Consider the following 14,187-nt stretch of genomic DNA (forward strand, 5'->3'; position numbering starts at 1 on the left):
GAGGTGGGAGAGCTGCCTCCCATCGGTGTCCAGCGAAGGGCAAGTGAGAAAGGATGGTTTGTGAGCCAGAGGAGCCGGCTTGGTATGTATGAGAACTTCCTCAAAACAGCTCATCCAGGGCTCGCACAGACAAGACATTATCACACAAAGACTCGAACACTAACTTGTGCCAAGCAGCTTGAATGCCGTGGTGAACAGCCAGACCCGATCCCTGTGGCTCACAGAGGGGCCACAGAGAGTCAATGGGATTGCATCTCAGGCTCCGATGCTGATGCTCTCTGGGTGGAGAGTCACTGACTCCGTCTCAGATGTGGAGCTGAGAGCTGAAGTGGGAGGAGCTGACGTGGCAGGGAGCGGAGGGAGGGGTGTCCTGTCGATGTCACCGGGGCTGGCACACCAGTGAAGGGGGTGAGCTTTAAGCCAAGAGCACAGGGAACTGCTGAGAGGCCGGAAGCCCATGTGCCGGCTCAGACCCGCCTTGAGAACCATCGCTGTGGCTGTAGAGTGGAGGATGGTTGAGGGGACAGCGTGGGTGCAGGGACCTCGGAGAGGCTGCGTAGGTGATTTAGGTGAGAGATGACGCAGCCCTCGGGCAACACCGGTGGGACGGAGGAAAGAACAGATTTGAGAGACCCCAGGAGAAGTGATGAGCCCGGTGACTGACTAGACTTACTGTGGGGGAAAGCACATTCTTGACGCTCATCCGGCATGCGGGCCCTCGCCCTGCACTGGAGCTGACGAATGGTTTGCACCAAATGCAGGTGAGTGTTTTCTAGGCTCATTGCTCACGGGCAGGAGACGGCAGAGGCCGGCAGGTGCAGCTCTCTCTCCTTTTGTTTTGAGCGTCACGGCTTCACAGTGCTTTCACAGGCGTTGTCTAGGCTTGTCCTGACCATGACTGTGCTATCAGCGGTCACGGTACAGGTCTGGGTGGGAAGTGCGCTGGTGGGGGCTGGAGGGCCTGGGCAAATTCCCGCTCCACAGCTGGTGTCCTCAGGAGCCTTGTAGTCATTGAATTTGTCTTGGTTTCGTCATCTGCAGAATGAGGATGACACCTATTTTACAGATTTGCTGTGAAGACTAAATAGAGGCATGTATGGAAAGACACCCAGCCTGTTCCTGGGCCAAGGGAGGTGCTTGGCAAGAAAGTGGTCACATTTGAGGCTTAGGGTCCCCAAGAAGAAGCAGGGCCCCTGCTGAAAGCTGGGTCCCAGGGCAGGGATCTGGGAGGGGGGTGAGCTACGGAAAGGAGAGGTGCAGGACGTGTCTCCCAGTTTTTCTCTGGGCTGGCTGTAGAGCACAGTAATTCACTGATGCAAGAGGGAAGTCCGATTAAATGAATGTCGATTGGGGCACAAAAATATCGGCATTGCAATGGCCCCTTCTTAAAGCAGTCAGTAAAGATTGGGAGGCTATTGATTTAGCCATCTCATTATGCTGAGTTTAATGACAGCCGTGAGATGGACTACTGTGCCTCCTTAACCCGACAAAAGGAAAAGCCACATCCACAGGACACACTGGAGCCAGGCCCTCCGGCTGAAGCCGGAATTTCCCCCTGTGGGCCTGGAGAGTGATAGGTAGCTGACTGTCCCTGGGGCACACCTGGGCAGTGCCCAGGTTCCTCTGGTGATCGTTATGCAGAGAACAGGGACTGGAAGAGCAAGGCCACCTGGTGGTCTGTGGTGGGTCTGGCGGGTAGAGTGTGTTGCCCAGAGGTTTCTCTTCTGGCGGCTGCAGAGTTCCGGCCTCACCATTGTCCCAAGCAGGGCCGACCTGTCAGGCGGGCAAGAGGAGCTCATGTTCTGCTATTTGATGGCAGCAGGAAGCCCCTTACCCTTTGTCCCCCCCCCCCCCCCCCCCACACACACACACAATTCCTGCAACCTCAATAGATTTGTAATATATTTCTTTTTCTTTGTCAAGGGACCCCAGTTCTAGAAAGGACACAGCCCTCTTATTTTACTGGTTGGCAACTCAGGGAGAGAAAGTTGAATCTGACCTCTGGTTCCCAATGTGGGGTTCTCTAAATTCCAATCAGGGATCCATGAGCCCCTCACAAAACTGTTCCTCACCTCTTCAGGGAGTGCCTAGGCCAGCACTGGTGAACCTTTTGAGCTCGGCGTGTCAGCATTTTGAAAAACCCTAACTTAACTCTGGTGCCGTGTCACATATAGAAATTTTTTGATATTTGCAACCATAGTAAAACAAAGACTTATATTTTTGATATTTATTTTATATATTTAATTCCCATTTAACAAAGAAAAATCAACCAAAAAAATGAGTTCGCGTGTCACCTCTGACGCGTGTGTCATAGGTTCGCCATCACTGACCTAGGCTAACGGGGCTCTGGCCAGCCTGTTCCAGCCTCGGTGCGTGACCTGGTTTGCACCTGGCTGATGGAAAGGGCCAGATTCAAGCTTAATTCACTGCCCTCTTCACCCCTGGCCTGAGCCAAAGGATCCACCTGGGTCCCCCTGCAGCACCCCATCCTTCCTGCTCAGTCACTGCTGGACAGGGTTTCAGCCAGTGATGGAAGTAGGGGCTTCTCATGGATTTGTTTTTAAGAAGAAAGTAAGTGAATTACTTTTCTATCACAGGAGAAAATGTTATTTTATGATCTTTTCATTAAAAGCTTGATTGAAAACTAAAAGAAGAAGAAAGAAAGGGAAGGAGAAGAGGAGGAGGAGGAGGAGAGGCAGACGAATCTCAGCTTTTGTCCCTGTGTCTCCCCCACCCCATGGGCAGCCTCTCTGTTCTCAGTTGGGGACAGGAAGTGGGAACCAAGTCCCACCAGCTTGAAGCAGCCCACCCTGCTGACAGAGGCGTTGTCTCCTGCCAGGGAGTAGTGGCGGCTGACAGGCCAGTGCAGCCACCAGGGAGACAGCTTCCGCAAAGGCTCCCACTGCCCCCATCCTGACCAGGCCCCACCGGCAGCCAGGGCCCTGAGGCGGCACGGCCGGCACCCACAGTGCTGTGTGTGGCAGGAAGGGGCCTGGAGGGGCCTCACCCTCTCACACTCAGTGATGGTGCAGGTGAGCAGACATCCTATGAGATGGGTGACCATGGGCGCCCAGACTGGGCCCGTCCCCCGGCCTGATATCAAAGCTGCCACTGTGACTGTTCAGTGAATGGTCTCGACCAACCGGCCGAGAGACACAGGAGGAGGCCAGGGATGTGGATCCCTGCCAGGCGCCCCCCACCCAGCCTGCCCCCCTAACTCCCTCTGTCATGGGGTCCCCAGCGTCCAGCTTACCGGGTGCTCTCAGGCTCCCTCATGGACCCCACCCCACCTCAAGCTAGTAGACAGAATAGTGAATGAAACAGAATGAATGTTTTATGTCATAAAAGACAAGCGTTTACTTTCTTTCGCTCCTTACTGGGCGGGCACCCTGGTGCGCTCAGTCCCTCTGAATCATGGATGGCCGTCTTTTTGCATTGGGGTGAGGAGTGCCTGACTCTAGTTTGGGGGGGAGGACAAATGAGTGGTCGGGGAGGAGGGGGGAGACACTAGCACTCTGCAGGGAGGTGGGGTGGGGGCCAGGGAGCAGTAGAAGGTGTGCCTCAGCTTGAAGTGCCCCTGCCCTGCCCTCTCCGCACACCCTGCATCGGCTGCAGCCCGCCAGGGTGATGCCCACAGCAGGACGGGCAGACCGCAGGCTCGTAATAGGGGCTGCTGGGCATCACAGTCAGAAGTGTGGCAGTCCCGGCTGCCCAAGGGCGATTTAAGGGGAACACAACTCCAGCACACTTGTGAGAGCCTGGCTCTCACTCACCACCAGGAGTAGTGACGCCCACGGGAGGTGAGGTCGGTGCAAACAGTCAACCTGGCAGCTGGCAGGACCCTATCAGGGTGGTCAAGGGGCTCCTACCAGGCTCCACCCCCCCCCCCCCCCCCCCACTCTGGACACACCTGATGGAATTCCCTGCAGGGGAGGAAAAACAGCAGCAGCAGCAGCAGGTAGTTCCAGATGCAGTTCCTTTATTATTGTGGCCCCTGGCCCCGAGGCTGGCTTACACGGAGACCAGCGGTGGAGGGGCTGTTTACAAGGAGAGCAGTTTCTCTGTATGTGATAGAGTCAGGCGACTTCCCTGTCTCTAGAGTATTGTGACAGCCCATATCCAGGACCGCCGGTTCCAGATCCCCAGGAGCCTGTCTGGCCTCAGGAGGAACGGGCTGCCTGGAAAGACTTGTGGCGCTGGCACGGGTGCCTGTGGTGCTCACGCAGCGGGGAAGAGGGGACGCGGGAGGCCGAGGGAGGAGCACAGGCCTGGCACTGTGCTGGAAGAGAGAAGGGGCGACGAGAGTGGCGTGGGGCCGGAGGGGGTGGGAAATGGGGCTGGACTGTGGACCTGTCCCCTTCAGGGAAGAGGACCCGGAATCTGCTCTGCCAGCCGGGGTCACAGACGGGCTCACGCGGCCCCTCAATCCAAGCGGAGGTGGGGCGGGTGCTGCAGGAACGCACAGCAGGGAGGCACAGTCCTGGCTGGCGGTGAACTGCCCACAGCCCCCCCCCATGTCACAGAGTGGGACCCAAGCCTCACACCCGGAGGGATCTGAGCCCCAGGGCTGTGACACACGAAGGTGGTTCAGGGCTTCAGGGCTGTGGTCTAAAGCAGTGGCTCTCCAGGTGCAATCCCAGGTCAGCAGCACCCACATCACCTGGGAACCAGCTAGAGACACAAATCCTTGGCTCTACCCTCTGATCTGAAGATGGGGGAGGGGGAGAGGAAAGAGGGGGCAGTAATCTGTGCTAAAAACCCTCCAGGTGACCCTCAGGCGACCCTCATGCAAGCTCAAGTTTGATCACTAGCATCCTTGGCAGATGTGAGCGCCACCCAGTGGTGACACAAAATGTGGGGTTCTCCTTAGCCATCAAACCACCTCCCCTTCTCCAGTTCTGTCCCCAGGCCCAAAGTGGCCAGTAAGGATAGTGTTTTCAAGGCTGATAGCAGAGTGGGTGGTGGCGAAAGTAACTTTTCATTCACACCCCCCACCTTGAAACCCTGAAGATGGACCGGGAGTGGCAGATCCCAAGACCAACAGTGGCCGTGGGGCATGAGGATCTTGGAGGCACATCGCCCTGCATGTCACCCCACCCCTGCACTGGGCGGCAGCCTGATGAGATCTAGGCCCGAGATAGCTCACACTGTGCCCACCCAGAGCCCGGTATCGGCGGCGGCAGAGGGGAGGGAAGGCAGGCAGGAGGTGGTCAGCTCCACCAGCCGGGCGCCTCCTCCCTGCCCCGGCCACTCTGTGATGCATGAGGCGCATGGGCGGGCGGGGGAGGCATTTCCTGCCACCTGGCCAGGCCTCCATGCCCAGACCACTGTCTCCGCGCCGCATGAGTATTCACATCTGCGTGGGGATTCTGAGTGCCGAGGGTGGTCACCCTCACTTTGGTGTCAGCGTTGGCTCCGGAGGTGGTAGGCCAGGCGCCCCTGAGCCATGGCCCCAGGCTCCTGTGAGACACTCTGCCGGGGGTGGGGGGTCCCCTGTCAGCCCAAAGGAGCCACTCTTCTCTTCCAACGGCACAGAGCAGAGCTCTGGCGCTGGGGCTGGCCTGGTCCCGCCCAACCAGGGAGGGGGTGTGAGCCTGGTCCACAACATCCCGCGGGCCATGCTGCTCCTGAATGTCAGCCTGGCGGTTTATTAGAGATGGAGAACTGGGGGCGCCGGGGAGAGGGGTGGCGTGACGGCAGCCACTGCTGCTGACTCTGTGAAGTGGGGGGAATATACCCTCGTACCTCGGTCCCTACGAGATGGTGTGTCTACGTGACTAACACATTCTAAGCACACAAGGCCCTGGACACCCCTGCCCCGTGGCTATGCCTGAGGAGCTCCTGGGGCTGGGAGGGGGAGGGAGAAAGACAAGGATGGTCACAAATACTTTAAACAAGACTTCATCTCCTCACCAAAGGCCATTACACTCTTGTCTCCCCAAACACAGGTCATCCAGGGAGTTGGGGTGCAGCACTCCCTCTGGGAGGGGTATTCCTGTGAGTTGAGGGGGGAAGGGCCCCTTGGTGAGATCGAGGTGTGGGTGTGCTGGCCTCTTTTCTGGGCCTGTGTGCCGGCGCCTGTTGCCCCCGCAGGACTGCGATGGCTCTCACCAGACACGCCTTCTCTCTCCGGGGACTCAGGGCCCTGCCGGCCTCAGAGCAGGGACCTGGGGGAGCCATCCTGGCGCAGATCTGCATGCTCACAGGCGGGACCGGCACCCCAGCTCTGACTCCAGCCTTCAGGGCGCCCCTCGGGGAACCTGCCATACCCTGGGCCTCAGTTTCCTGTCACCATGTCTCATCTCCCAGGCCGTTGGCATGAACAAAGAGGTCCCAGTCTCCAAAAGTTCCGGGCTGCTCTGTCCCTCTGCGGCTTGGACCAGCCCGGTCCTCGGTAGCGCTCACAAGACATGTGGTAGCGCTCGTCAGCACAGGAGGTGGGGCAGGAAGTCAGCTCTCCAGGGTCTCCCCCAGTGACAAGGCCCGGCACCCCATCCCCATCCGCACAGGCTGGGGCACCTCAGGAAAGTGAAGGGACCCAGGAGGGGCAGGCACGTAACAGGCCAGCACCCCTCCCACTTCCGCCTCCCTCGGCCCTCGGCAGGAAGAGCACGCGCTCTCTCTCTCTCAGCCTCACTTGGTGAGACCTGTCTGACTTCTGTCCCTGCAAAGAGCTTGGCCTCACCATCACCTTTTATGTATCTGCATGAGTCCCGGGAAGCTGGAGGGCAGCAAAGATGACCACACCACCATTTCTTTTGTCCTTGATGCAGCCTGGGGTTGCTAGCAGAGCTGGTCTCCCTCCTAATGAACTTTTCTCAGCCACCCCAAGGCCCTCTGGGTGGAGGAGCCAAGCCAGCCAGGGTCCCCACCAGCCCCGGAGGCAGGGAGGCAGGGAGGCAGGGAGGCAGGGAGGCAGGGAATGTGCTCTGAGGGTGTGCAGTTTCTGCACAGATGAGGGCTGTGCTGGGGATAGCAGGGACCTGTGTATGGGAGAGAGAATACCCTTCACCCAGGACTGACCCGGCTCAGCCAGAGCTGAGCTTGTCACACTGGGACTGGACCCAGTGGGGAGGCAGGAGGTGACCTTTCTTGGCCTTGGATTTAGCATAATAAGGGCCCACCTCTCATGGGTGGGGCAGGAAGAGGGTCCCCAGGACCCGGGAAGAGCAGGGCCCCGGAGGTGTGGAAGCGGGTGTGGGGTCTTCCTGTTGGAGCACCACGTCACAGGCTCAGGGGGCAGGGGGGTGGGGAGAGGGGGCTGTGGCTGTTGAAGGAAAACTGTCAGCATCTGCACTGCATTTCTAGGCTTTGCTTTCTGTTCTCCCTCAGTATCCGGAAGTTCTTCCTGAGGATCCCCTGCCCAATTCAGACAGCGAGGCGGGACGGGAGGGAGGGACTGTGCTTGCTCCAGGAGCAGAGCGAGGCCTCGTGGTCAGGGAGCCTGACACAGGGCAAGTGAGGTTCAGGGCGGAGCACCCCTCGACTTGGAGCTTTACCTTTTCAGTGGCTCCGACGTTTCAGGCTCTGCGATTGGGTCCAATCGGGAGGAGTTTCATACTCGCCCACATTAACCGTCGAAGGTTTAAAACCCTGGCCGTTCTGAGGATCAGGCCCTACACAGGAGATTCCTGGAGGCTGGGGCTCGGGGCCTTTCTCCCAGGGCTCCTCTCCTGGGGAAGGCCTCCAAGCAGCGCAGGCTCCTGCTGCGGCACATGCAGGTGGGGCCAACTCCCCGCCTTCTCTACTCCCCCAGCCCCCTCGCTCCCTGCCCGAAGCCTCACCATCTACCACTGCCCACATCCAGCTTCTGGCGGCCTCACCTCATTCTCTCCACTCTCAGGCCCTGCAGGAAGGAGCCAGGCCATGGGGACACTCCTCTCCCGTGAGAAAGGCTTGGGGTGGGCAGATCAGAGGCCTGGGCCTTCTGGGGGCAGAGATACCCCTAACTGCCCACCATGATGCATCTCCGGGAGGCCAGAGCAAGGCCCCCAAACCTAGGCAGAGGCGAGAGGAGGGCTGCTCAGCACCCGTGGGGGTCACGCTGAACGCCCGGTCCAGACAGGTCGAGGTTTGTAGTCCTTCGATGTCGTTTCAGGAGCTGGGAGGGAGCAGAGAATCCAACTCTCTCACCTTCCCGTGGTCCTTGGGAGCCTCCTGTCTGTCCCTGGCAGGGCCAGCCCCCGCCTGGGCTGGCAGTGAGCACTCGGAAGTGGAGGGTTCCCGTCTGGTGGGAACTGCAGGAGCCGTGGTCTTGAGCACTTGGTGGGTCTGAAGGGTGGGCACCAGGGATGGGGACTTTCTGCAAGTTTCTAGATGAGCTATGCTGGCTCCCCGGGTCTGGCAGATGGGATTTGGACCCCTGTCCTTGTGGGGGGCGGTTGGGGGGGACAGGATGGGCCGTTAGTGAACATGCAGCTGGAGCCTCCGGTGCAAGCAGCAGGTGAGAACCATTCCGCAGGTCTGCCAGGTGGAGAGAGCAGAGATCAGGACCCCACCGCGGTACGGCCAGCAGTGCCCAGAGCGCAGCTTCCCACACGGAGTGCGCAGCTGGGACCTGGATGAAGGGCAGGTTCCCATGTGGGAGGTGGGGGAGGGAGGTACTGAGATTCTGCTATTCTGACAAGCTCCCAGGGAACACTTCTCACACTTTGATGGGAACGAATCACCCAGGGACCGCGATGTGGGTGGGGCCGAGGTTCTGCACTACTAGCGAACGAGCTGGGCCCTTGCCTGGTCTGCGGCCCAGCGCTTCTCCAGGGGCAGCTGACTGCTACCTGACCAGCCTTTCTCTGTCTGCATTGCTGCTCTGACCAGAGCAAAACCAGCCACCACAGTGGATTTTGGCTGATGGACAGAAGCCACTGGGGACACCGAGGCTCTGGGAGGGGCACCCAGAGCTGTCACCAGCTCATCTGTAAATCAGCGTGGAATGTGGCACCAAACGAGGCCCTAGGAGCCTGCCTGACAGGCCCCTGTCACACCCACTAGCTGAGCAAGAAGGGGCTAGCAGTGGTAGGCAAACTCATTAGTCAACAGAGCCAAATATCAACAGTGCGATTGAAATTTCTTTTGAGAGCCAAATTTTTTAAACTTAAACTATATAGGTAGGTACATTGTTATTAACTTAATTAGGGTACTCTAAGGCTTAGGAAGAGCCACACTCAAGAGGCCAAAGAGCCGCATGTGGCTCGCGAGCCACAGTTTGCCGACCACAGGGCTAGAGCATCGGCCCAGAGCAGGGCAGTGCTGGGCAGTCACCTTTTCCTGGTCTCACTTTCCTGTCTCCACACTATTGAGGACCCTTATTCCCCCGCCTTCCCTTGCCTCCTTCTTCCTCTCTACCCCTCCTCTCCTCCCTCCCACCCAAGGATACACAGGGACAAGGCGAGGATATTTGGACCAGGGAGGCCACGACTGTGACCATGCTCCTGACCATGATGCCCTTGGATCCTGACTCCACCGGTGGGGGAAGGGCACTAGGGCAGCCCCATGGCCACCCTGTGGACATGGGCCAAGGTGCACTTCCCCAAATATAGGAGCAAGGCGCCATCTTCCCCAAACTTTCCAACAGCTGCTGCCAACGCGAGGACAGGCAGGTGAGGACTCCTACGGGCCGGTAGGTGCTCGGTCTCTCTTTGCGAGGCTGGCGTAGGAGGTAGTAAAGGATGCCCCTCTTCTTCCCCTTCCTCCCTCCTCTCCATCCCGATGTGGGAGGCTGGTGGGGCCCTGTGAACACTTGGCTCCAGACTCGGTGCCAGAGCAGAGCTAATCCACCAAGTACTCGGAGCCACAGCTGAAAGGCGGCCTAAGAGGCTATTTTGTCTCCCACCAGCTTTTAGCAGATGGTTGTCACAGCCATGCCACCCAGGTGTCACGCAGCACGCCTCGTCCTGTGGTTATCTGAGTCTTTCTCATCCTTGCTAAGGGGGAAGCCGGAGGGAGCAGGTGGACCAGCAGGGACTTGTGGCTACCTCTCCTACACCTCATGCCGGGGGAGACAGGAGGGCTGAGCTCCCAGCATGCTCACTCTTGAATGAGATGTGTGTTCCCAGGGTGCCTCCCAGGGAAGGCACAGCGAGGATGGAGTGTGCGGGCCAGAATCTCGCCAATGCATGCACACACACACACACACACACACCCCACCCTGACTCATGCAGAAGAGTAATGGACTGAGCGTTCAGATCCCTGAGTGAGCTGTGTCTCCTTCCTGGCAGAGGACATGCAGAGATCAGCACACTCAGCGGCAGACCAGGGTGAGCAGAGAAAACACACAGGTTGACCACGGGAGCGGGAGATGGCGATGACAGGCTGCTGGGCCCAGCCTGTGTGGGAGATGGCACCCCCTTCTGACAGCCGGCCTGGATATTGCACATGGCACACGTGGGCTTTTAACAGAGAAGCCCGAATGCTTTCAGCTTCTTTCGAGGTTTCTGACCCAGCACCTGGCGGTCACCAAGAGCATCAGGGAAGGACCAGGAGGTCCCAGGAAGCCACTCGGTTCCCCTTAATGCCCTGCAGAGTCCAATCTCACTGTCTTGCGAGTTTTCTGGGCTCTGCAGCATGTTCCTATCTTGCCGTGTGGGAATGTGGGGGTAGGATTAGGAGTGGGCTAACTTCCATTTGGAACTGTGTGGCCTTGGGTACAGCTACATCCCTCTCTGAGCCTCAAATCCTCCTCTATCAATAGGAAAACCTCTGACTTCAAGCTAGGTTTCCTCCAGTCCCGAACAGGGAAGCATATGACACCATCTTGGCCTTGAGGGTCTCCCAAGTGCCAGGCTGGGCATGTGTGGGAAGGTGCCTGGTGCCTGCTCTGGCGGGAGAATGACTGCGAACCTGGGAACAGGCCTGGTGCGAGCCCTCCTTCAAGGCTGGCAGCTGACCTGGACTTGGGGAGCTTAGTTCCAGCACTGGCCAGCAGAGGGAGCTGTAACCCAGGCTTGGCTGCTGCAGGGCCAGCCTCAGAGGAATGGAGGGGAGAGACTGCCCAAGGGCTTGGGGTCCATGGCGGTGGCCCGGAGAAGCTCTCTCTGGGGGACTCTAGGAGTAGTTCCACAGTGAGCTGGACCAAGACTTTCATGGTGGGGGTGGAGGGGGCAGGAGGCACCTGTAGGCCTGCAGGCGCCCTGCCACCTGGCCTTCTGGGCATCACTCCTGCAGGTGCACTTGGCCACCTTGCCCTTGGCTCTGGGCACTGGCAGTCCCTCCCTGCCCATGGCTTCACTGCCCTGTCTCAGCCTCTCCAGGCTCTCAGGCCAGAGAGTCCAGAAAGAAATGGGCACAGAGCGTGGCCCTGGCCTGGCCAGCGTCCATGCAGAGCAGGTCCCCTCGATACCTGAGGCAAACAGCAGGTTTCCAGAAACCACAGCTGATTCAGGGGCTGCATGCAGAGCAGCCTCTTCCCCAGACCCCATGGCAACTCCCCCGGGGTTCAGTATGTGGGGCAGAGGCCTGCCCTGGGAAGTACATGAGGGGCCAGGTGACTGCCCCCTGGGGCTCCCCGGGCCTGCTCCTGAGTGAAGGTGAAGGGGCAGCTGGTCTGTCCAGGGAACAATCAGGGCATCTGGGAGAAATAATGTGCCGCATGGAAATGATAAAAGTAATGATGGGGACCGTGTCCTGAGCACCTGCTACCTGCTCGGCAGTGAGCCATGTGGTTACACGTATACTGCCGACCCTCACTGGTCACGAACCAGCTGTAATTAGCCCCACATCACAAATGAGGAACCAGGGCTCAGAGACGAATAACCAGCCCTCGGTTGTCCGGTCTCCCTCCAGAGGGCCAGGCCCAGCAGGCGAGGCTGCAGCTGGACCCTCCGGCACTCAGGCTGACGTGGGCCAGCAGCCGTGACCTGGGAGGAACCCACGCTGAGGTTCCTAGCCTCGCACCCATCCTGCTTCTCTTTCCATGGAACTGTGTTGGGAGGGAGTTTGGGAAAGCGAAGGACCACGGAGACCTGGGAGGCAGTTCAGGACGAGACCCTCGGTAAGTCCCCTCCCTGGGTCTCAACTTTCTGGTCTGTAAAATGGGGAGGACGCTGTTACTCGCCTGGCCTGGCTCTCAGGTTGTGGGGATCAGATAAGAGAAAGTATCTGAGTCACTCTGAAATCCAGAGTTTCCACTTATGGAGGCCCTCGCCCGTGCCAGGTGCTGCTGCCGTCCACGTATCACCTTGTTCTTATCTGGCCCTCACGCAGTTGGGGAAACAATCCATGGTTTGAGGATGACATTGGGGCGCCAGGAAGTAACTGCTCAAGGTCGCACAGAAGCAGTGGCAGGATTGGACCCAGGTCCTCTGATAGGTAGCCACTGCTCTCCCCTCTCCCCTGGACGTTGCTTATAGACCGGGCACAGGGAGGTGGGACAGGACTCAGCTCCCTCCAGAACCGGCTGGGCTGAAGCAGGAGTGTCAGGTGAGGTGGGCACGCAGGGCCCTTGCTCGCTGAGCCTGTCCTTGCCCCTGCGGGTGCCACTCCTGTCTCCTCTGATCTTGACCTGTGACTAGAATGACTCATGGGAGTAACACTAACTCCCTGGATGGCAGCTGGGGGAGGGCAGAGTAGTGACCCAGAGCAAAGAGCATGGCTCATGCTCGGAGCAGAGAGCTGGGTGTACACAGGGAGCACATATCCACAGGTGTGCACACGCGCATAACAGAGGAATGAGAGCATGTCATGCACACACACACACACACACATACACACACGTGCACAAGCACACCTAAACACATATACATGCATCCAACCCCCACCATGATGCATGCGGACACACCCAGGCCCACACAGACACAGCAGGCTGCACACACACCTGCACATGCACACACAGGGTGCATGCACATACCTGAGCCCACACTCACACTCCTCTCAGGTCTCTGTTCCTTACAAGTTCAAGTTGGCCCCCTGGCCCCAGGCATTTTCCTTCCTGTCTCTGGGGAAGAGAGTGACCGTGTGACTCAACTTTGGCTGCAAAGGGAAGGGGAGAGGAGGCAGGGCAGAGTGTGCGTATACAAAGGGTCAGTGAGCTCTTCTACAGCCCCTCCCCGCACTCACCTGCAGGCAGGCCACCCCGATGCCCACTGCTCCCATGAGCAGCAGGTGGTTGGCCAGGAACTGTTCCAGTTTGGTGATGCAGCCTCCCTGTAAGGTAACAGCAGGTCACACTCATCTTGACCCAGAAGTGGGCAAGGATGGGAGGGAAGGGCAGGCCGGGTGCTGCCTCCAACTGGCTGAGGGAAGGCCAGAGGCTGAAAGGGCCTGGTCCAGCTTTCCAATTGCCCACAGGCTTTTGGGTGACCAGGGTAGGCCACGATGTCCCGGAATCTCTCAGTAGCAGGTGTGCGTCCCCTGCTTTGTGCGACCCTTTGAAGGCCCAGCACTGCTGCTTTCTGGCCAATAAATAAGTGGGCCCTGCTCCCCCCACCTGTCTGCCCTGAGCTTGCCTTTTGGGGGCCTCTGGATGGCCAGCTGAGTCCTCTGCAGGCCCCAGCTGGAGATAGGTGCTCACCTCCACCTTGTAGATGTTGGAGGGGTGGGCCCTCTGGCCGCAGCGTGCTACCACCGTCTTGCAGCAGCTGTCGGGCACCTGGCGGCCCTCGGCCTCCCGGGACAGGATGTAGGCGCTGTGCTGCCAGTCGGCAGAGCTGTTGCTTCCGCAGCACTTGAACTGCAGAGAGAGGCAGAACCTGGCGGTGAGGAGACCCACAGGCCCCTCCAGCAGCTCGGTTCCAGGGAGCAGGACCATTATTCAAATAGTAACCAGCCCCTTTCTTCTCCCTGGGATTCCTCCCTTTCCCTGTTTGGAATGGGGGCTGGTCTCATTTCAGGCAAGATTTGCCTGCAGGCCACCTGTTTGCTGCCTTAAACATCCCCAAGATCTTCAAAGAGATTATGGTGGTGCCCTGGGGCAGGGAGGGTGTGTGAGAAGATGGGCAGGGAGGTAGAGGCAGGTGGGACCACACCCACCAGAGGTAGTTTTCTGGGCCCGCAGGGAGGCAGAACCGAGGGCCAGGGACCCAGTCCTGCCACAGGTTCCAGGCCCCCATTCAGGCTTTGAGGCCTCAGAGCCCTGAGTCCTGCAGGGACACGAAAGGTATCCCAGAGGCCACGGAGCAAGCAGCTCAGCAGTGACCGGAGGGGCTGGTGTGAGCCGACCTGGGCCCTGCATCTGCTGCACCTCCCAGGGCA

General features: G+C 59.0%; 1 protein-coding gene across 2 annotated transcripts in view; it reads right to left on the bottom strand.

The window, feature by feature from the left end:
- Positions 1-3,971: 3,971 nt before the first annotated feature.
- Positions 3,972-14,187, bottom strand: part of TSPAN11 (tetraspanin 11) — a 56,813-nt gene continuing 46,597 nt past the window's right edge. The window contains exons 6-9 of one of the 2 annotated variants that reach the window (XM_070409541.1): positions 13,508-13,666; positions 13,054-13,140; positions 12,845-12,931; positions 3,972-8,463 (exon numbers count right to left, since the gene is read on the bottom strand). In XM_070409541.1, the coding sequence (XP_070265642.1) occupies positions 12,857-12,931; positions 13,054-13,140; positions 13,508-13,666 (321 nt within the window). In that variant the 3' untranslated portion in view covers positions 3,972-8,463; positions 12,845-12,856. The remainder of the gene's footprint in view (positions 8,464-12,844; positions 12,932-13,053; positions 13,141-13,507; positions 13,667-14,187) is intronic. The other variant, XM_070409542.1, reaches the window with a different exon arrangement.

The sequence above is a fragment of the Myotis yumanensis genome, unplaced genomic scaffold (genome assembly GCF_028538775.1).
Source record: "Myotis yumanensis isolate MYYU_CA2020_CCGP unplaced genomic scaffold, mMyoYum1.0.hap1 SCAF_3, whole genome shotgun sequence".
NCBI lineage: Eukaryota > Metazoa > Chordata > Mammalia > Chiroptera > Vespertilionidae > Myotis > Myotis yumanensis.